General features: G+C 38.7%; 1 protein-coding gene across 12 annotated transcripts in view; it reads right to left on the reverse strand.

Annotated features, from left to right (window-relative positions):
• Positions 1-21,717, reverse strand: part of TJP1 (tight junction protein 1) — a 241,142-nt gene that overhangs the window by 85,403 nt on the left and 134,022 nt on the right. For 4 of the 12 annotated variants that reach the window (XM_082736634.1, XM_082736633.1, XM_082736632.1 and 1 more), the window contains exon 1: positions 19,043-19,592. The exons of 5 other annotated variants lie outside the window; for them this stretch is intronic. In XM_082736634.1, coding sequence (XP_082592760.1) covers positions 19,043-19,069 — 27 coding nt within the window. In that variant the 5' untranslated portion in view covers positions 19,070-19,592. Of the gene's footprint in view, positions 1-17,838; positions 17,861-19,042; positions 19,594-21,717 lie in introns of those variants that run through there. 3 more of the 12 variants (XM_082736642.1, XM_082736641.1, XM_082736639.1) reach the window with 2 other exon arrangements.

Genomic DNA, 21,717 nt, shown 5'->3' on the forward strand with positions numbered 1-21,717 from the left:
TGGTTTTAGACATATATAGATACATAACTATGTAGCTATGCAGAGATTATTATATACATGTCTGTTCTCTAGCTCTGTCTGCTGAAAAAGCCTGAAAGAAAGGCAAAAAAAAAAAAACCCACAAAAAAACAAAACCCAACTACAATGAGCACAACTGTCATGGAGATCTCAATTTCTAAATACTATCCTCTAATAAAGCCAACCAAGATTCCTTGGAGAAGTGGTTGGCTTCAAGGTGAAAATATGTAAGATAAACCAGAAATATCATTGATACCAGAAATTAAGGGACTGCTTGAAAAAAAAAAGGATGTTTGTCCAAAGAACATAGCAACCGACCTAGAACTAACTCTAACTCCATTAGAAGGAGTTCTAATGGCCAATGCAAGAATAACTTGAGCAGCAAATTAAATAATGATAGTATTAGATTTTAAACCAATGAATAGATATTCATGAGTCCATACCAATATAATCAAATAAATAAATGGGAAATGAACAGCACTCCTTTCTTTTTAATTAACAAATACGGAAAGAAAAAGGGAAATAAAATTACCATCAGGCAAACCCCACAAATGAGATAGGATGGCAGATGAGATCCACCATAGATGCTAAAATTAGTGGGTGAAAAGTTTGAGAAGTAACAGGATTAGCACATCCTCAAATTATCTCCCCCAAAATATTTATCAATTATAAAAATATAGTAACTTTACAGTTGAAAAATGCCACCTTAAACAAGTGATTAAGGTAAATACAAATAATACAAATCAACATCATGAACCCCTTGATATCAATCTGAATACAGTCTGTAGCTTACTATTATTTTATCAATGTTAATTTATTATCCTTGGTAACTGTTCTGTGGTTATATAAAATGTTAAAGGGAATGTGATGAGGGAAACTAATATTTTTAAAACTTTCCTCTAAGTTCAAAATAAAGAAGTTTAAAAAAAACAATCTTCTAATATTTTTAAAACTTTCCTCTGAGTTCAAAATAAAGAAGTTTAAAAAAAAAATCTTCTTGATTTTTAAATAAGATACATAAAAAACCAGGATAAACAACAAAGCACTCAATGGAAAACAGACCAAATATGCAGACATAACAGATCACATTTCTTTAAAATCAGCCTTCTTACTTCACCTTAAACCCTAAAACTTTTTTTTTTTAAGATTTATTTATTTAAGAGAGAAAGAGAGAGAAAGTCTGCATGTTGGGTGGGGGAGGGGTGCAGGGAAGGCGCCAGTGCTGGGGAGGGCAGAGGAAGAAAATCTTCAAGTAGATTTCCCACTGAGCGCAGAGCCCCAAGCTGGACTGGATCTTACCACCCATGAGATCATGACCTGAGATGAAACCAAGAGTTGGATGCTTTTAGGCACCCTCCTGAAACTACTTTAAATGAATCACAAGATGTCTAAGGCACAAAAGGTGACAAGCTATGTTTCAACTGGTAAGCCTCCCTGAGACACACTGTTCAGGAAGCTCCCTCCTGCTTTTAAGACCAGGCATCTTGAGGATGAAAATCTTACCACTAATGTGGCAATAGTAATTGATCAAGGTTCAAACAACAGCAAGGAAGTAAATATACCAGCTTTAATGCAAGCCATCTAGGTAACACTTAGGACTTTTCCCATATACAACAAAGAGCAACATCATTAAACTTGATGTAAAACTGGGTTTTTAATGTAATGCTAATTGCAGATACATAAAAGCTTAATAAACTTGATCATTGTCAAAAAATAAAAACAACCTGCTAATATCTATATATCCAACATAGAATTGCAATCAATAAAGACAGCCTGATGTCTTAAAGGCTCAAGGAAGAAACGTCACAAAAGAAGTTATCAAAATGGCCAATAAGCATGTAGGAAAAGTGCTGTATCTCATTAATCAACAGAGGACTTCAAATTAAAAACACAATGAAATGCTACTAGACATTTACACAGGAGCTAATATGAAAAAGAAAATATGAAGTGTTAGTGAACAATCTAATCAGAACTCACTACTAGTGGGAATGTAAACTGGTATAACTGCTTTGAAATCTGCCAATATGCAAAACACTATGATCACTGAACAAAAATGTGCACATTCACTACAGGAATATTCACAAAGGCACTATTCTGAATAACCAAAAGCCAAGAACAACCTAAATGCCATCAGTAATAAAATAGAAAACCACTGCGCTCAGTGCAATATTACAGAGCCACGGAATGAATAAAGTACAACAAGCAATATGGATGATTCTCACAATGTTGTTCAAGGAACAAAAGAAGCCAGACATTAAGAACACATACTGTATGTTTCCATATGAGAGTATTAACAGGTAAAAAACAAAACAAAACAACAACAAAAAAAGCCACTACAAAAGAAAAACAACCTGGGCGGGGTGTGGGGGGAGGTGGGGTGGGAACTAGCCCTATCAGTTAAAGATCTCTTAATTAAGACATACTATAAGGGTTCTATAAGGAGAAGTGTGATACTGATACATGATTAGAGAAACAGATCAGTGGAACACAATGGAAAATCCAGAAACAGACCACCAAAATAAATGACAAATCAGGATATGAGAAAGTTAACATCTCAGATTGCTGGTGTAAAGGATGTACTTGTTAATAAAATGGTGCTGGAACAACTAGTCATTTGGAAAAAACATAAAATTAGATCTATATTTCACCATGCACAAGAATGAACTCCAAAAGAATTATAGATCTAAATATAAAAATAGTATTCTATATAAATACTAGAAGAACACTCAAGTGAATTCCTCTTTGAAGTTTTGTTTTTTGTTTTTTTGTGTTTTTTTTACAGAGAGAGAGAGAGAGCAGCAGCAGCAGCTGAGGAAGAACAAGAAACAGACTCCCCACCTAGCAGGGAGCCTGATGTGGGACCTGATTTCAGGACCCCAGGATCATGACCCAAGATGAAGGTAGATGCTTAACCAAATGAACCACCTGGGTGCCCCAAGTGACTTCCTCTTTAATGGTGATGTATCGAAAAGCTTTCTAACCATAACTCAGTCCTTAGGAAGTAAAATAAATCTGGGTACACAAAAAATAAAAAGTATCTGCATGACCAACACACACACAATACCATCAACAGTCTTAAGACAATGAACAACCTAGGAGAAAATACTAGCAAAATACACCACAAAGGGCTAATATGTCTAATACGTAAAGAAATAAACTACTGGGGAAAAAAGAAAAATTTTAAAAAGGAAACAAGAAAAATAGTTCACACGAAAAAAATATTAAAATGGCCCCGAATATTTCCAAAAATGTTCAAACTCACAGAGGAATGGAAATCAAAATAACCCCAAGATACTATTTTTCACCTCTCAAACTGGCAAAATTGTAAAAGGATGATAACACAGTCTGTGAGGATACAGTTCCTCTCATAACTTTCTAATGGGAATACAAATTAGTACTGTCCTTTCTGGACCTAACAAAACTAAACATGTATTTATCTTTTGACCCAGAGATTCTACTTCTAAGATAGATCTCCAGCAATGGAATATAAATACGTACAAGGTCATTCGTTGTAGAAATGTTGTAATTGCAAATACATACTGGCAACAACCTAAATGACCATATATGGGATAGTAGATGAAAAAATTATGGTACATCGGCAATAGGAGTATTATGCAGCTATAAAAAATGGTGATCTCTATGAAGTGATATGGAACAATTTCAAAGACATACCTTTAAGTGAATAAAGTACAAGAATACAGTATACTACCCTTCATGTAAGAAAGAAGGGAATATAAGATTATACCCAGGTACCTATTTCTCTGTGCAAAAGAAATACTGAAATGATAAATGAGAAACTAAAGAAATTACAAGGTAAGCAAGAAAGAGGTGTGAAGAAAAAGAAAATGGGTTGGGGTGGTAGGAATGAGGAAGAATTCACACCTCTGAGTATATATTTTTGTATAGCTTTCAACCATAGTAATGTTTCAGATACCCCAAAATAATAAATAATCAAAATCAACCAGAAAGAGGTAGGTGGTAATGGTGGTGATCTTGGAGGTGGGACCCAAAACAGAATACAAACACTTAACCAATAAACCTATTTCAAATGAATACCACAGCTGAAGAGGATGGGGAAGAAGAACATTAACCTAATGTGCCTGTCTAGATGTAACTGCTAGAAGGTCCCCGGAACAACATCACCACAATACCAATGGGCAGAGAGATCCTGGTTTCTAAACTCCATTCTCCAATTAAAGGATCAGGTCTCCTTGAATAAGAAAGTGAATCTAGGGTTAGGGCAGGGAAAATGAACCATGAACACCTGTACCAAGAAAATAAGAAGTGCTCAAAGTAGGAGTTCCAATGGCCAAAGCTGTAACACTGTGAGCAACAAAACTAACACTAATACTAATTGACTGTAATCCATGGAATAAATTATTTGTAAACGCATACAGATATAAATAATCAAATAAAGAAGCAAAGAAGGATTAGCTCTTCCTTACAGAGAAATTTCTTTTAACAAATGAAGAGAAAATAAAAGAAATAGACCAGACATACTTTCTCCTGACATGATGCACTGAGAAAGACAAGCCATTATGTCTGTGGGAGACTTTTCAAAAACGTATAATCTCAATCAAATCTTGAGACATCACACAAACCCAAACCGAAACATTCTAAAAAATGACCAGTGTTCACTCAAAGTGTCAAGGCTGTGAAAGACCAGGAAAGACAGAAACTAAAGGTACTGTCACAGCTGCAATGGTAGTATTTTTGGTATATGTATGAAATAAAATGTTAAAATTAACTTCACTTATCTTATTTTAACTTCTGCAGGGAGTCTGCATCTCCCTCTGCTCTCTCCCCTCTCATGTTCTCTAATAAATAAATAAATCTTTTTTTAAAAATTTAAGTTACATGTGTAGCTCACATATTTCTAATAGAACTGGTCTGGCTCTAATCACCAATGAATGGGATATCCAAAGGGTGGAGAAATACTGCAACCACTGTGGGGAAGGAAGCATCAAGAAATTCTACAAAGACGAACAATCTTGTTCCTTGCCAGGAACTACTAGGGGGATGAGGAGGAGAAAGAGAGAGATGGGAGAACCTCACAGTCCTTTTTTTTTTTTTAAAGATTTTATTTTTAAGCAATCTCCACACCCATCGTGGGACTTGAACTCACAACCCTGAGATCAGGAGCTGTATACTATAGCATGCAGGTGCCCCAGGGGAATCTTACAGTCCAAGAGAATTAGGAGGTGCACCAAACAACCACACAGGAGGGCCTTATCTGGATCCTGATTTTTTAAAAAAGACATTTAAAAAGCAAGTTCATACCTAAGACAACTGGAAACTTTACATGGACTAAACACCGAATTTTGGATTTAGAATTTATTTTTAAAGTGTGATAATGGTCATATCGTTCTTTTTTTAAAGAATTCTTACCTTTTAGAAATATATACTCAAATATTGGCAGATAAAAAAACAAGCCTGGTATTTCCTTCAAAATAAGGGGGGAGCTAGGGTACAATGCATTCTAAGTATAGATAAAACTGATCATAATTTGTTAACCGTATCTGGTAATGGTAATGTGGGGCTTTTTATACTCTACACATACTTTTGTATGGATATGAAATACTTCCACTTTCAAAAAAAGGAAGAGGCGCCTGGGTGGCTCAGTGGGTTAAGGCTCAGGTCATGATCCCGGCGTCCTGGGATCGAGCCCCACATCTGGCTCTCTGCTCTTCGGAGAGCTTGTTTCCTCTTCTCTCTGCCTGCCTCCCTGCCTGCTTGTGATCTCTCTCTCTGTCAAATAAATAAATAAAATCTTTAAAAAAAAAAAAAAAAAGGAAGGTATCTTGAGGGGATTAGGAAAAATTTTAAAAGTTTTTCTTTAAATTCCAATATAGTTAACATATTATGTAATAATAGTTTCATGTGGGGGTGCCTGGGTAGCTCAGCCTGTGAAGCATCTGCCTTCAACAAGACCATGACATCGGGATCTGGGATCGGGGCCCGCACTGGGCTCCCCACTCAGCCTGTAGCCTGCTTCTCCCTCTGCCTCTGCACTCCCCTCACCACTGCCCCACTTATAGGCATACATTCTCTCCCCCTCTCTCAAATAAATGAATAAAATCTTTTTAAAAAAAAAAACAAAATAACTATTGAAAAATATTAGTTTCAGGTGTCAATATAGTGATTCAACACTTCCATACAACACCTGGTGCTCATCACAAGTGCCCTTATTCCCCATCACTTATTTCATCCACCCGTACCCAAAACCGTCAGTTTGTTCTCTATAGGTAAGAGTCTGTTTCTTGGTTTCTCTCTGGCTCTCTCCCCACCCCACCCTCTGCTTGTTTTGTTTCTTAAATTCCATATGAGTGAAATCATGTATTTGTCTTTCTTTGACTGGTTTATTTCCCTTAGCATTATACTCTCTAACTCCATCCATGTCCTTGCAAATGGTAACATTTACTTCTTTTTGATTGCTGAGTAATATTCCATTATATATGACTCACATCTTTATCCAGTCATGAGATGATAGACACTTGGGTTGTTTCCATAATTTGGCTATTATTGATCATGCTGCTACAAACATTAAGGTGCACATATTCCCTATGAATTAGTATTTTTGCATACTTTGGATAAATATCTGGAAGTGCAATTGCAGGATCTTAGGGTGGTTCTATTTTCCACTTCCTGAAAAACCTCCATACTGTTTTCTAGAGTGGCCGCACCAGTTTGCATTCAGACCAATAGTACAAGAGGGTTCTTCTTTCTTCACATCCTTGCCAACACCTGTTGTTTCTTGTATTCTTGATTTTACCCATTCTGACAGGTATGAAGTAATATCTCATCGTAGTTCTGATTTGCTTTTTCTTGAAGATTAGTGATGTTAAGCATCTTTTCATGTGTCTTTTGGCCATCTGTAGGTCTTCTTTGTGTTTTTTTAAGTTTTGGGTTTTTAAAAAATATTTTATTTATTTATTTATTTATTTATTTATTTCTCAGAAAGAGAGAGCGAGCGCACGCACAAGCAGGCAGAGTCAGAGAGAGAAGCAGGCTCCCTGCTGAGCAAGAAGCCTGATGCAAGACTCAATCCCAGGAACCTGGGATCATAACCTGAGCTGAAGGCAGCAGCTTAACCAACTGAGCCATCCAGGTGTCCCTTTTTTTAAGTTTTTATTTAAATTCCAACTAGTTAACATAACAGTGTAGTATCAGTTTCAGGTACACAATATAGTGATCCAATACTTCCATACAACACTTGGTGCTCATCCAACCAGTGCGCTCCTTAATGAGGGGACCAGAAATTAATTACTGACCTAGGAAAGACCCAAACAAAGAATGCTGCTACCAAGATGCCAGGCCAGTAAGTAAATTTTCAGCAACTCCCTCCCTTCAGAAAGGAAAAAAGCAGTTAGATCTGGAGATGTGCTGGTACATTTCGCTTCCAGGCTGGCTTTAATCTGGTTTATTATCAGTAAGTGAGTAACAGAGTCTTTAAAAGGCCACTCTAAATCTAGGAAGGACATCGGATATTGATTAAATAACCAGCAGAAAGTAAGCACAAGTTGCCATAGTGTTACAAAGACAAAGTATACGGAGCTTAAAGGAGAGTTCTGACCTAATTTGGGGGCTCAGGACATGGTTCTTGAGGAAAAGAACTGGAACGGATGCTTGGTGAATGAGGGATGAAGGTAGGGAAGCTTTCCAGGTGCAAGAGACCTTGGGTTGGAAAGTCCTTCTTTCACTCAAATAATATTTAAGAGTTTATTATATCTTAGACGCTGTGTTAAGTTCTGTGTTTATTCTCCTGGAGTTTACAGTCTGGTGGGAGGAAAAAAAGCACAACTTTATAATCGCAGGCTTAAATACTACAAAGGAAAGAAAAACAGTGTCTTAAGAGAACTCAGAGAAACTTGGCAGGAAGTGCAACGTCTACGAGGAACCTAAAAGGACAGCATAGTTTGAGAACACAGAGCAAGGAGGAGACAGATACAAGATGAGGCCAGAGGAATAGGCAGGGTTCAAATAATCCAGAAGGACCTTAACAACCATAGTATGGATTTTGGTCTTACTTCTAAAGGCAGTAAGAAGTCTATGAGTTTTAGGAGAGATTGTGCTGGGGTGGGAAACTAATAAAACTTGGGTTTTGAAAAGAGTGAGAAAGAAGGGGTATATTATACTTAGACAGCTACTACAGGAATCCAGAGAGACTATAATATGTATGTATGTGTATATATGTTGGGGGAGGGGAGGAGAGCTAGAGGGAATGCTAGAGAATACAGATGCAACAAGTGGAAAACTACAAAGTGCTCAAGAGTTAAAAACAACGAAATTTGCTAATCACTCATTCACCATATTGGGTAGATATTCAAACTGTGCACCGGATTTAGAATGGTCTATAATTTCTATTCTCTAATCCATCAGAATATAAAGATTGCATGCCTTACTTAATGCTATTATAATAAATTTTTCTAAAGTATCTCAGAGCCCATGGACTTCTCTGAAATCATAGCACATCCTGCTGGGCTGGGCAGACCACCTCTGTCCAGTATCAAATAATAAATATATACATACATAAATACACAGATTAAATGTTCATACACAGATGCACACACAGAAAACCCTAATTCCTGCTTGGCTCTTCTCTGATATTAAGATGGGGGCACTTAAAATGTTTTCTTAAAAGATAACAGTCTAGGGCGCCTGGGTGGCTCAGTGGGTTAAGCCTCTGCCTTCAGCCCAGGTGATGATTTCAGGGTCCTGGGATCAAGCCCCACATCGGGCTCTCTGCTTGGCGGGGAGCCTGCTTCCCCCACTCTCTCTGCCTAGTTGTGATCTCTCTCCCTCTGTCAAATAAATAAATAAAAATCTTACAAAAAAAAAAAAAAAGATAACAGCTTAACATAATGGCTTACTATGTGCTGGGCACTGTGCAGAGTGCACAACCACCATGAGATGGGTACTGTCGTCATTATCTGCATTTCATGGATGAGAAAACAGCTATCAAGTGGTAGACTCGAGATTCAGATTCCAGAGCCTAAACTCATATATAAAGCAACTTAGGGTTATTCAAGGATAACCTTTCCAGTCCTTATTTTACTTGGTCTCTCTCTACATAGGATCTGGCCACCTACCAGGTCTCTTGAAACTATTTTTTTTTTTTTTTGCTGGCCTTTCCCTGTGCCACGACCCTCATACCACATTCAAATTAAGAACTGCTATTCATGAAAGGACCATTAAGAGAGAACCACCATTTTTGGAAAACAGATCTAAAATACATGTGATCAATTGCCTTTTATTCAAAAAATATAAAGCAAATCAATAAGAAAAAGTCCCACAGATAAGTATACTTGAACAGGCAGACTATAAACATGAAAAGTTGCTCAATCTCACCTAGTCAAAGAAATACAAATTAAAACTACAATGAGACTATATGTACTAAAGACCCACCAGAAGGGCTAAAATTAAAGTTTCTAATAACACCAAGTACTGGTGAAAATGCAAAGCAAAAGGAACCCTCATTCACTGATGATGAAGATCATAAACTGGTACAACCTCTTTGAAAAACATATTATTCAATTACTATTTCAATTACTAAAATTGAAGATACACTAAATAATCCAGCAGCAATTCCAACCTTAAATACGTATCTTAGAGAAATATATGTGTGTTCACCAAGAGAAATGTAGAAGTGTTTATGGAAGCATTACACTTAACAGCCCAAATTAGGAAATAACCCAAATGTCCATCAATAGCAGAAGGAATAAACTGGTATATTCATGCAATAGAACACTATACAGCAATGAGGATGAATAAATTCATACACAACAATATATGAATCTTAAAAACATAAAGTCAAAACAGTGATGGGGGGGGCGCCTGGGTGGTTCAGTGGGTTAAAGCCTCTGCCTTTGACTCGGGTCATGATCTCAGGGTCCTGGGATCAAGCCCCACATGGGGCTCTCTGCCCGACAGGGAAGCCTGCTTCCTCCTATCTCTCTCTACCTGCCTCTGCCTACTTGTGATCGCTGTCAAATAAATAAATAAAATCTTAAAACAAACAAACAAACATACAAAAAACAGCGATGTACCTTAGGCAGATCACAACATATGGATCTTATGGTCAAGACAAGGGCTACCTTATGAGGGTAATACTGTTAGGAACAGGCAAGGCAAGAAGCTTCTGAGAAGCTGGCAATGTTTTATTCCTTGACCTGTATGGTGTTTACACGGATGTTCACGTTATAATAATTTATTAATGCACATGTGCTGTATAGACTTTCACATAGGTCCTATATCTCACAGCAAAAAGGCATAAAAAATGACATCAGCTGACAATATTTAAGTCAAGATAATTTACACAAAAATCCAGATTTACAACCTGTTTTAAAAAACTGGAAGATCTGGCCTGCCTTGCCTCCTTCTATGCCGACAATCAGCTGGAGCTGAGCAATACCTACTTCCTTCAGATCAGCTTGCATTTCTCTGACTGCCGCAGTGCCTTGTTGTCTCCCGGCTTTCATGATTCATGCTATCTACCTGGTCTAAAACCCACCTAACACCATTCCACACTTACCTCTGTGACACTCTTTTAGCACACACGAACTTATGTATAAGCATGTGCATGTATGAATTACAAAGCATATAAGCAAGATAAAGCATCAAGCAACCTCACATTTAAAATAGAAGTGATAGTAGTACCTAACAGAGTTGTTAAGATTAAATGAAATAATGCACACAAAAGACGTAACTGAGTACTTGTCACAGAATCAGTGCTCAATATTAGGGGGCTATTTATTATTGACACGCATTTCTCAAATTGACAACACATGTAAATCTACTTGCAGGGCTGCTGTCCTCTGGTTTTATAGACAACACAGCAGAAAAATAGGGTTGGTATAAATCTGTTTGATCAGATACTTCAACACGTATTAGTGTTAAAAACAACCAGTAAACAAATCTTCCAAAGTTCCTTTACATGACACTATGGAAAAGACTTCCTACAATTAGACTTTGAAAAGCAGGACTGTTTTACTTGTTCTGTCCAAAGCAAACCTGATTGTGGCTTTTATTGGCCTGATCAGAGTTAGGTAAAACGGGTACCTACTAAAATATACTTTAAGAGAATGAATTTTAAGACCTTAGTCATAAAATACCCTCAAAACTAAACTTTAGTTTTGACTTTTGACTTTTTGAGGTGAACATCATATGAATACCAAAAGCAGCTTTCTATATTTCACACAGTTGTTATACTCCAGCGACAGGCTAATCTAGGCTGATCTAATTCTTGTCCAAAGACAGAGGAATACAATATTTTTCTAAAAACAAAAACAAAAACAAACAAAAAAACCAACCAACCACAAAAATCTACTTCAAACTTTTTTTTTTCCCTGAAGCCAGTTTGGTAGTTAAGTCCTTATACAATACTATGAATTTGATCCACGAATACAATGAAAACTAATGAACTAGTTATCCACATCTCACAAAAGTAATGCTGAGCAAAAGAAGCCATACACAACAGAAGCCACACTGGAAGGTTCTGTTTGTGTAAAGCACACAGGCAAAACTACAGTGTTCAAGGAATGCATAATTAAGTGGTAGATTATAAAGAAAAGCTAGAAAATGAGTACCACAGAAGACAAGATAGTTATAATCTTTGGGAGAAAGAGGCTATGATCCAGAAATGGCACGTTAGGAATTCTAGAACTTATCATCATGTACAGTATTTTCTTTGTTGCTCTCCGCTCACACAGTTAAAATGCTCTATAAATACAGAGATATGGGGACGCCTGGGTGGCTCAATTGGTTAAGCAGCTGCCTTCGGCTCAGGTCATGATCCCAGCGTCCTGGGATCGAGTCCCACATAGGGCTCCTTGCTCCGCAGGGAGCCTGCTTCTCCGTCTGACTCTGCCTTCCACTCTGTCTGCCTGTGCTCACTCTCACTCGCTCTGACAAATAAATAAAATCTTAAAAAAAAAAAAAATACAGAGATATGTTCAGTGTTCTATCTCAAGCATCTTCAACAGGATTTGGCACATGCTAGCTTCCCAATAAATATCTGTTGAATGTGAAATAAAGTTTCAAAAACTCAAATTGTTCCATATTTCACACCTTGTCAGACTCTAAATATAACAGGAACAGCTAGCATACTGTGCATCTTCCATGTCAGTATTCTCAATGAGTTGTAAGTAAATTCTGACTATAATTCTTAACCTTTTTCTCCTTTTGAGATACTTTTACCAAACATGCATACAATACTTACATAGATGTATCCAGATTCGATTAAAACATTTTTAAAAAACTAACAAAGAAAAATACCAAAACTCATGTGTTATAGCAAGCCCAAGCTCTAGATATGACTCTACCATCTTCCACAACCAAAAAGCACACAGGATGTTGTGTTATTATAAGATGACCATAAGCGTGATCATATTTTTTATGGGTAAACAATGTAAAACTGTATTACAATTTCATAACTGATTATTATAGAATAAAGCAGTTGGAAACTATAAGCTTCTAGAGGACAGGGATCCAAACAAAAGGTGTTCAATGAATGTTTCTTGGGTTAACAACAAAAAAATTAGCTATCACTGAAATCCTATAATTATGAACTGAAGTTGAGAGGTAACTGAATTATATTTAATTCAGTCATCAGAAATTGTACCAACCCCAAAGATTACTAGTGACAATTCCAAAAGAGTGAAAATTGCTACGATAACCAAGAAAAAATGATGAACTTTCAATCCTGGGGAATATATACTATTTAAAAAAAACAAAAACCTATTTCAGCAAATCAAAAAAACTTTTTTAATTAAAAGAAGCATAAGCTAACTTTATGTTCTTAATTAGTATCCATCTAAAGTAGTATTAACTCCTGTGTTCATATCCCTTCTGGGCACAATAAACTAGAACGATTGAGGTCATTCATCAGTCAGTTCAATTCTTAGCATTTCACTTGCACGAAAGAGTTACTAGGTTGTTCTGATACAAACCTACAACACAAACTAAAAAAAACTTACCTTTTGATCTATCCAAAGTTAAGCGCCATCTGAGACTCAGGATTTAAAACTACATATATAACAGTCAGGGCTTTGTTATTAAGTCTCAAATGGTATGTTTTATGGTATGAATTCTGGCAACACGGGTCTTTTGTTCTAAAGCAGTGTTTCTGTGATATAGTTTATCACACAAGAATCTATTATTTTCATTCATTTTTAAGGTATAAAATGAAATTCCGTACTCCTATACTCACTGCACTCTTCTTATTATTAAGAATTCATCTGTTTCAGAAGGAATGGAAATAAAGCACCTGGCTAACCCATAAAGGAGCAACCTGAAGCTACTCTTCTCTACAATAAATAAATAAAGAAGAGCTCTAGGTCAGAGATACCGAAAGGGCGATATTTATTGCTGCCTTATACTGGAAACACTGTTCTGAAACTTAGCAATTTTAGATGAAATTTAAAACCAAGTAAACTATAATAAACAAATGAACAAACCCTCAGTAAACTATTCCAACATCTCCCTCTTCCTACCAGATTAAAAGCTGTTAAACTAGAAAGGTTTTTCAAGACTGCCTTTCAAAATTCAGAGATGCAAAGCAAGTTCCAGTCAAGTTATTTCAGAAATATACCAGTCATCAACAACTTTCTCTTAGTCTCATTGAATATTTAATCAGAAAACTCTACTAATAAAAAAATAACTGCTCATTCCACTAGCCTGTCTTCAGCCACCGTGCTCAGTCAGTACTGGATACCAAGTGCACATGTTGTGTCCATGAGCCTGGAAAGAGCAGTCAGGGATGGGTAGTCTGTCTCATACACGAATTTACACGAATTTACAGCTAGACTAATGGTCTTTCAGTAGACTGAAATTTAACCATTCAGGGTTATGTCAAGAAACGGGATCACATTTCCAATTTTCACCAAAATCATTTTTTAAGACCTTTTCCTTAGCAGCATGGTAATCTGTCTTATTTATACTGTTTTATTCTTAGAACTGTACAGCGTTTACATTTGGTCTCTAAATAGAAAAGAAAGATTAAAGACCAAGTAAAAGTCAAAGAGTACATTGTTTCCAGGACTGAAAAAAGTGACTGAAACTACTGTAATCTTTTTCCTTCAAACCAAACAAGGAACAGTCCCATCATTACACCCATCAATGCCACAGATTGGTCTCAAACTCATTATCTGGTGGTTGTGGATGGCTGACCTTCTCTATCACTTACTGACAGTAATCAATGAGCAGCATGAGTCTTTTTTTTTTTTAATATTTTATTTATTTGTTTATTTGGGGAAGACGTAAAGAGAGAACCTCAAGCAGACGCCCTGGCGAGCCGAAGCCTCATGTAGGGCTCCATTTCATGACCCTGAGATGAGTCCTTCTTAAATATAAAATAAACGTTTAAGATATAAACATGAGAACATTGGTATCTTAAAAAAAGGGGGGGAGCCATCCCCTATCCTAACAGTGTAGTGGAGTTTATGCCATTGCACAATCTGAGAGAAAAGGCACAGTATGATTTGAAAAGTAGCTCTCTTACAAAGCGGTCCTAAAATAAACTTAAGAGTTGTAAATACAGTCAGGATGATCAACGAAGAACATAAATTACAGTTTTAACCATAAATATCTAAAATGCTAACATAAAAAAATAATTATAAAAAATGCTAACATAAAAGCCTCTTGCCTTTAATATTGTAAAAAATTCCTAGTGAAAAATAAGTAGTGTATAAACTTATTAGCAAATCCAGAAATATATTACTACAGTGAAGCTCATTAAAAGTTGGCAGACACAATCAACTGAATTCTCATAAAGTCCACTGAGTTTTCCCTTTACTTTTAAAGCAATATGCGGCAAATACGCACTGGTCAGTAAGCACCTAAACTAAAACTACATTGTACCAGCCATAAAGGACACAATTCCTATCTGTAAAGACTAATTTTCTACAGTTCTTAACTTTCAAATGTTCAGCTATTAAGAAAAGTCCAAGGGCGCCTGGGTGGCTTAGTCATTTCAGTGTTCAACTCTTGATTTCAGCTCAGGTTTCAATCTCGGGGTTGTGAGTTCAAGCCCTGAGTTCAAGTGTACACCCAGCTTTTTAAAATACATAAGCAAATAAAAATAAATTAAAAATAAAGAAAAGGGGCGCCTGGGTGGCTCAGTGGGTTAAGCCGCTGCTTTCGGCTCAGGTCATGATCTCAGGGTCCTGGGATCGAGTCCCGCATCGGGCTCTCTGCTCAGCAGGGAGCCTGCTTCCCTCTCTCTCTCTCTACCTGCCTCTCTATCTACTTGTGATTTCTCTCTGTCAAATAAATAAAAAAATAAAAATAAAAAAAAAAAAAAATAAAAAAAAAAATAAAGAAAAGTACCTTGTACCTCACTTGATATAATAAATCAATTCCTAAGAAGTGATATAAATTATTTTTATACTTCATTATGCTATAATTTTAGAGATTACTACAAGAAAAAAAAATACTGCTCCTGAAACATAATGGAAATATTTAAGCAGCAAAATCTAGTAAGCATTTATGATAGTACAATCTTCTATTTTATTGCTTCCTCCAAAGTGAAACAGTTTGAAAATCCAGAATACACTGCAACTTCCTTCAGCCACTTTCTGTGATTCAACCAATAGGAAATGTTCCTAATAATTATTCACACCATTTTCTTACATCATTAATTCCTTGGTGAGATAGAGAACGACCCTCAAATTCTCGTTTTCAACTCTAGAATTTTATTATCAGACGCACTAGCAATTCTGTTTGCAATTCATGTATACTACACATACAAAAACCTTTTCCTTTAATTATTTCCTAAATTAACATCACATACAAAGAGGCCCTTTCCACCCAGATGTATTTTTTTTAAAAGTTTTCTACACTTTCTTCTAGTATTTTATAATCTATTTTATTTGCTCTTATTCAAACATTTCATTTGGATTTTTTTTTTTTTTTTGCCTGTGGTTTAAAGCAGGAAACTACCATTAAAAAAAGGATAACCAATAGTCCCAGCACTTAGTAAAAATAACCCATCCTTTCCCCAATTTTTATCATATATTCCTAACTTTTCTCTCGCACTAACTGAATTTAGGCAAATTATTTTATGTATTTCAACTTCCTCATCCATAAAGTAGGGGTAATAGTAATGTTCACTTCATAGGTTACTATAAGAATTAAATCAGTTAATTTATGTTAAGCACTTAGAACAATACCTGACACATTAAATGCTGATGATGATACTAACCAAAAACTCAAATACAATACTGTTCCTGGATTCTGTGGTTCCACTGTCTACTCCTGAGCTGAAAGATTGCTTTAAATTACTCTGAATTTATAACACATTAGGTTTTCAAGGAGGGCCTTCTTTATCCAAAATTTCATGGCTATCATTCATTTATTTTACCAGATAAACTTTCTCATTATATGCCAAGTTTTCTGCAATGCCACTGAAATTCTATTTGGAATTATAGTACATGTATATGTGTGTATATATCGACTTGGGGAAACTGTTATATTCTACAATACTGACTCTCCCCATCTCCCTCATCTAATTTATTCAGATTTTATGTCCTTTAAAAGAACACGTAATTTACCAACAAACGTTGTATTTATTCCTAGGCATGCTCTTTTTGGAGAAAAACTTAGAGGAATTTATTAGAATTTTAAATGCACATACCCTTGGACCCCAAAACTCCATTTTTAAGGACATAACACACTATACTGCTGCACAGATATAAATATAAAGCTACCTATTACAATAGCAAAATCCTGAAAGCAGGTTAAATGTCAATAAGGCAGCATATTCTTGGGATAACAGACTGCCCAACTACTACAAAGAATATAGAACCACAAATATTGGCTTAGAGAGTTGATCTACAACTCCTCTGCTAAAACAAAAGAGCAAGCTGCAAAATTAATGTCTTCTTTTTGTTTTTTTTCTAAGCTGAGGGTTAGGGTAGGGGAACACAAGTATCACGTGTAAAGTATTAAATACACAGTCTGGCTTGCAGTAAGCACTTCAGTCACCTCAAGATATTAAATGTGACTTGGAGAAAAGGTTGAATATTCTTTCACTTCACCTATTTTTTCATGGCCTGCCTGCCTTGTTCTACAGAAGACTTTGTGGTAAGCGCATAATACAGCATTTAAACAAAATAAACTTTCAACTCATGTTTTACTCATAAATATTTATGAATACACGTCCCTACAATGTAATATTTAAATACTGATGTTTTTCAAAATGCCATTATCAATCCCGAAATTCAGGAAGGAAAATATTGTTTCTTCTAAATCTTACTCTAACAATCCACTGAAAACTTAACCTCTCTCCATACTTCAAATAATCTTTTTAAGGGTATGTTGTCTTATTTTCCTCATGTAGTGTTATTTTAATTACAAAAATAATAAAATAGTAATAATAATAAAATGAAGTGTGTTGTCTTGGAGATCAAGTACCAGAGATCACACCTCAGAAACAAAGTGACACTATGTGTAATACAGAAACAAAGCCTTTCCTCCTCTCAGAGGAAACTCCCTTAAAGGTTAAGTTAGCGAACTTACTTTAAAATCTAAGCAAAATTTTGCTTTTTGTTCTAAGTCATTGGCTCAAATTTTATCTCTAGATTGTTCTTCATCACCATAAGGTCAAAAAGGTACAAATTAAAATTTTCTTAAAAAACGAGTATTATACTCCTTAAAATATATATATATATATATTTTTTTTTTTTCAGTACTAAATGTAACTGCTAATCTCCGCCTCCCAGAAAACAAAGTCCCGAGTTCAGAAACTTCAGGACCATATTATACCCTGTTCCAGATGCTATGAATAAACATTTCCAGCAAAAAATAAATACATAAAACCACTACCTTCTTATGTACTTCGATAATGTTTGAAGTAATGAACTGATTTTCCAAAAGGATTTTTACTCTTCACATTTCCGTATGCCTGTAATTGTTAAAAAGAGCAGGTACTACTGTATGATGAGAAAGACTAAATGTAGAAAAGGAAAGGGGGATTTTAACAGAGTTTACGAAACTCAGCTTTTTTTTTTTTTTTTAAGATTTTATTTATTCATTTGAGAGAGAGACAGTGAGAGAGCGAGCATGAGCAAGGAGAAGGTCAGAGGAAGAAGCAGACTCCCCACGGAGCTGGGAGCCCCATGCGGGACTCGATCCCCGAACTCCGGGATCATGACCTGAGCCGAAGGCAGTGGTCGAACCAACTGAGCCACCCAGGCGTCCCACGAAACTCAGCTTTTTGACGTAACATACAGGTTAGTTTCACAGCACTGAGAAAAATGTCCTAGGACTTCAGAGCACATGTAAAAACTGATAGGAAAAAAGTGTTACTTTTCGCTAAACCCACAAGTCTTTCTTAATTTTATTTTTTAGACTTCATCGCATTGTCCATTTGTAGGAGTATTTTGTGTTACTTCTGAAAGTTTACTTCAAATTAAACTATTAAAAAGTGTTAAGGGGTTCACTTTTTCAATGCTACCTTAAGCAAATTACACAGTGCGGAAAAAAAATTCCGACCTGCTACACACAAAACACTGAGTGTTCTGCTGCCTCAATGTCTTATCACTAGCGCGCGCATACCACGGAGAGTGACATCAGATCGAAACTACACGGTTTCACCGGTGACCAACCACTCCTCCACAGACGGCAGCTACCGGCTTGCTGGAGGTGGCACCCCAAACCCCGATCTCCCGCCCGCCGCAGTCTCGCCCTGAGTGTCGGCAGAACCCACTCCTGCCGCCGAGTTTGCCGGCGCCGGACCTGTTGCGCGTCGCCGCCCGCCGCGAGCCGGAGCCAGGCACCGACGCCGGCTGCAATGCACCTGCCCGGGACCGCAGCTCTGCGCGCCTGCCTCCCCCTCCTGGGTCCCCGCCCTCCGCCCGCCCGCCCGCGGGGCTCCGAGCAGCCCACGGCTCCAGCCAGCCCGGCCCACCCGCTGCCGCTCCCGGCGCCTGGGCAGTAGCCCGCGGGGAGGAGCGCGGAGCGCGGGCCCGACGAGGTCGGGCGGCCGCGTTCGCTCGGGATCGGCCCTGACGGCCTCGGAGACGCTCACCTTGGCGGCCGCGGCCCTGGCGGACATCTTGTCTCTCTCCAGCGCCGCGCGAGGTTCCTCGGACCCAAAACTCCGAGCCACCAACCCGCCGGCTCCTCACGCCACGGACAAGATAAACATCTCCCCGGAGCAAGCGGTGTTGGGGGCGGGGGCGGCCGCAGAGGCACGGCCCACTGGGAGGGGACTCAACTCGGACAAAAGTCCGGGAAGCGCCCCCCCCGCCCGCCCCGCCCGGGTCTTCTCCGCGGGGCGCGCCCGGCCGGCGCCTCCCTCCGAGTGCGGCCACTCGCTCGGCCTCCCAAAGCTCCCACAGCCCGAACACGGCGGCCCCGCCCGCTCGCCACTGGCTAGCCTCGGGGGCGTCCGGCCGTCCCCGCAGTCCGCCCGGTGGCTCCTCAGAAGCCGGCTTCCGCACGTAACTTCCCTGGAGCCAGCCGCGGGGAAAGGACCCAGCCGCGGAGAATGGACCAGGCGCCCACGGGCTGAGCCAGCGCCGGCAACTGCAGGAGGCCACGCAAACCTGCCGGCCCGGCCCGGCCCACTGAGCATGCCCGGCTGGGCGGGGGGGCGGGGCCACGATGGGGGTGGGGCCACGATGGGGGCGGAGCCGCTTCCTCCCGAGGTCCGACCCCAGTCGCGGAAGGAAAAGCCCAGTCTCGGAAGGAAAAGCCCAGTTTCCGAAGTACTTGGTGGACAGTTTCCGCTGGCATGCTAGTCTTCCTGTTTGTTTTTTATCAAAGGTCCAGCAGAAACCGTCCCCGAGAAGAAAGCCCCTGTATACCAAAGCTTTTTCGATTTCTAGCAGAGACTTGTCCACTTGGCTCCTCAAGCCACGACTGATCAGCCCCCGCGCAAAAGGGCTGCTGGAAAGGCTGGCCACCTTTCCTGACAACAGTTTCCTTAACGTCGTGAATATCGATGGTCACAGCTGTCACCACATGCCTGGGCCTTGCTTTCCCACTGAAAGCAGAATGCGTTTTTACGTAAAGCACGTCCTGGCTTTCATCTCTAAAGTGCTCCTAACAGGATCGAAATGATTGCTCTCCTTCTCGACAAACCGATGGTGCTAAAACTAAAATTGGGAAGGTTGTGGAGCACTCCTGGGCAAGCAGACTGGGAAAGACCCAAGAGAACTGTGATATCGTGGCCCACCCACATTAGGCCTCAAGATACATCCAAAGTCTCACCCACCTTTGTAGGCAGGGATTTCCAAAGTATATTTTTGGCAACCAAAATGCTGCAGTTCTTCGTGGTGAGTGAAGGGCTCAGGGGGCCTTCCATTTCTGAAGCCAGTCTCCAGCCCATATCTGGGCAGAAAAGGAGGTTAAAGACTTGCAGCCCATGGTCCAAGTTTAACCATTCTCTGCAAACATTTCCCACAATGCCAACTGCCTTGCTAAACGCCAAATACCTAAGAAACCATTCCCAGCCTCATTATTACTCACTTTGTAAAATGTAAAGCTCTCCACAAATGTCAGAAATTCTTAGAAATAATAAATAACATTTTAAAATTATTACCTAACCTAGTGCCATAAAAGGTACACAAGAAAGGGGGGAAAGGCAAAAACACCAGGTTTCAAACAATGATTTTCTGTTTGGAATTCAACTATATGGAAAGATCAAACTTCTCCTAGCCAAGAAATATCTGTATATCATACATAAATATCTATTAAGATCCCAAAGTAGGGACGCCTGGGTGGCTCAGTGGGTTAAGCCGCTGCCTTCGGCTCGGGTCATGATCTCAGGGTCCTGGGATTGAGTCCCGCATCAGGCTCTCTGCTCAGCGGGGAGCCTGCTTCCCTCTCTCTCTCTCTGCCTGCCTCCCCATCTACTTGTGATTTCTCTCTGTCAAATAAATAAATAAAATCTTAAAAAAAAAAAAAAAAACTTAAAAAAAAAAAAAGATCCCAAAGTAACCTTTTCATATCTTTTGCAACTGAAGCTATCTGAGCTAGAAAAAAGCATTCTGCAAATCAAACCCTTATTCTTTCCTCTCCCCCACTCCATAGAAATGGTTGAAGTCACTTTTGTTTTAAGCTTATGGTGTAATTTTTTTGTTTGGGGGCAAAGTATTATTTATTCTTTTAAGAATTATAATTAAGGGGTGCCTGGGTGGCTCAGTCGTTAGCTTCTACCTTCAGCTCAGGTCATGATCCTAGGATTCCGGGATCAAGGCCCTCATCAGGCTCCCTGCTCAGGGAGCCTGCTTCTCCCTCTCCCACTCCCCCTGCTTGTATGTCCTCTCTCTCGCTGTCTCTCTCTCTCTCTGTGTCAAATAAATAAATAAAATCTTAAAAAAAAAAAAAAGAATTGCAATTAAAATCTCCTTAGGAACAAGCACTGTTTTTTGTTTGGTTTGGTTTTTTTCTAAGATTTTATTTATTTATTTGACAGAGATCACAAGTAGGCAGAGAGGCAGGCAGAGAGAGAGAGAGAGAGAGGAGGAAGCAGGCTCCCTGCTGAGCAGACAACCCAATGTGGGGCTCGATCTCAGGACCTTGGGATCATGACCTGAGCCGAAGGCAGAGGCCTTAACCCATTGAGCCACCCAGGTGCCCCAGAAACAAGCACTGTTTCTAAAAAATATGGAGAGTTTTCATGTCTTTATTGCTTTATTACTGGAAACCTTTCATGTGTTTATTACTTTTATCATATATTAAGGCATGCAATCAGCA

Source organism: Mustela nivalis (genome assembly GCF_964662115.1).
Source record: "Mustela nivalis genome assembly, chromosome: 6".
NCBI classification, from domain to species: Eukaryota; Metazoa; Chordata; class Mammalia; order Carnivora; family Mustelidae; genus Mustela; species Mustela nivalis.